The 2,179-nt window shown below is 32.4% G+C and overlaps 1 protein-coding gene across 3 annotated transcripts in view; it reads left to right on the top strand.

The window, feature by feature from the left end:
- LOC128250516 (uncharacterized) overlaps window positions 1–2,179 on the top strand; it is a 73,340-nt gene that overhangs the window by 5,117 nt on the left and 66,044 nt on the right. The window contains exons 4-5 of one of the 3 annotated variants that reach the window (XR_008266520.1): window positions 140–428; window positions 558–874. The exons of 1 other annotated variant lie outside the window; for it this stretch is intronic. Coding sequence is in view for 1 of the 2 variants with exons in the window: in XM_052975678.1 (XP_052831638.1) it covers window positions 140–356 (217 nt within the window). In the remaining variant the exon portion in view is untranslated. Of the gene's footprint in view, window positions 1–139; window positions 875–2,179 lie in introns of those variants that run through there. One more of the 3 variants, XM_052975678.1, reaches the window with a different exon arrangement.

The raw sequence follows: 2,179 nt of genomic DNA on the forward strand, positions 1-2,179 counted from the left end.
TATATATATATATATATATATATATATATATATATATATTAAATAGATAGAGAACAGTTAGATAGATATGCAATGTGAATTGATATTTTAAAATTTAATAACATTCCTTTGTATTTTCTTCTACCTTCTTTATTTGCAGTAACACCGTTAAGGGCATTTTTAACCAATGTACAAAAGAATATTGTTATCTACACGAACTTATACCACGTCGTTCTTGCTGTTTAGGTTTAAGATGTGTTTGTAAAAAGATAAGGCATAACTGCTGGTGTAGTTCACAAAATGTGATTCATGTGATGAATAACGGCATGATACAGACTGTAGCCTCTATCCTGAGCTCCCTTGCAATATTATACTGACATTTCACTCGTGTCGTGAGTATGGAGGATAGATAACATTCGTCAGGTAGTCGACAAGCAAGAAGAAAACTGGTGAGTTCATGATGATACAGCATCAAAACTATTTAGCTTTAGCAGCAATGCGTAAGCGATATCAATGCACATAAATTCAACTACTGCTTACGTTTACTAATATTACTATACATATTGATACTAACACAGATTACCAAATACTATAATGATAAATCTAACAGCATCAATAAACATCAAAGAAACTGAACAATTTACACTTCCGAGCAGGATTTTGCTTCATAATTTCCGGTGGAGAAAAGTAATTTTTGCTTGAAGAAGATTTCAAACTGTAGAATAAAATAATATTTCAAGCTGTATAAGAGCAAAGAAAAGCTAATTACCTAATGCATAAAGTAAAATTACTTACAATTACAATATATTATAATTGTAATTATCATTGTTATAGAAATTATCGTAATAATTTCTAATGGAACCAAAATTAAATAAATATATCAACCCAGATAATATATCGGTGTTTCTTTTCTTCCTTGCTGTAACTGTTTTTTCATATGATATATATGGTTACCTTTAGATTTTATATTGCAGTGGCACTCTATGTTATTGCAACAAATAGTCGTTGGTCGCGTCGTTTAATACCTGGATCTCCCATAACTCAGCAGATATATAATGACAGTCGAAAGAATTAAGATTACTTTGTCTTTTGATATGCATAATGTGTCCGTCATGTATTGCATTGCCACATTAGTTAATATGTTCTTGCGAATTTAAGATACTTGGACTTGATTTGATTATGATTTGACTGTTTTCGAGTTTGAAGTAACTACTGTCGCCAAAAATCCAGAACTGCTATGGAAGTAAAAGTAGCCCCAGATTACGCAAATTTAGATATGATATATTTAGAAATAATATTAATTCAGAAATCGTTACGAAACTACTGCCGTAGTTTCTATTCACGTATTAATTAGACGAGGAAAAGATTTCTAGACAATTGTTAGACCGGAGATTATGTAAGTTTGAGTAATATGACAAAAAAGTAAGAACACCATAAGTACATCTCTTACAAATGAAATTAATTTAGTATTAGCAAGGCGGGAACTCTGGATAAAATACTTAGAGGCATTTCTTCCGGCCTTATGTTTTGAGTTTAAATTTTGCCGATGTTGACTGCACTTTTCATCATTTCTGGGTCGATAACATAAATACTAGTTGAGAAGTAGAGTCGATGGAAAAGTATACCATAAATTTTTCAGGCCTTGTGCCTGTCGTAGAAAAGGTTATTAGTATTGGTGAATTCTGGAACTTTCCAAATGATTTATTGAGATATGTGCGAAGTTATGGCTTTGTGGTTGAGAAGTTCACTTCGTAACCACGAATTTTAAGGGTTCAATCTCTAAGAAAGCTTCTTCTACTATAGCGTCGGGCCGAACTCTTCCACTTACAGATTGTATTTATAATGTGCAAGCTTGCTGGTCGATTTCTTTTTCTGAATACCTAAGCTTGTCCAGATTGTCACTTAAGCATCAACTCATGAAACCAACTGCACTAATTAGTATTGGTATAATTTGTGAATTAGTAATCTGGATGCAGACGCTGGAACTTTAAAATTACGAAGTAGAAATCGAGCAGACATGTTTAAACGATCAAATATTCACATAAGATTCAGTGACAGGGATGGATAATATCAAAGTAAATGTTCAGCGAAGAATATAATAAATGTATATCCCTAAGAGAGCGGTCATATAGAGTTTTAATAGAATACTTGGATAAGAGAGAGAGAGAGAGAGAGAGAGAGAGAGAGAGAGAGAGAGAGA

This window comes from Octopus bimaculoides, chromosome 22 (genome assembly GCF_001194135.2).
Source record: "Octopus bimaculoides isolate UCB-OBI-ISO-001 chromosome 22, ASM119413v2, whole genome shotgun sequence".
NCBI classification, from domain to species: Eukaryota; Metazoa; Mollusca; class Cephalopoda; order Octopoda; family Octopodidae; genus Octopus; species Octopus bimaculoides.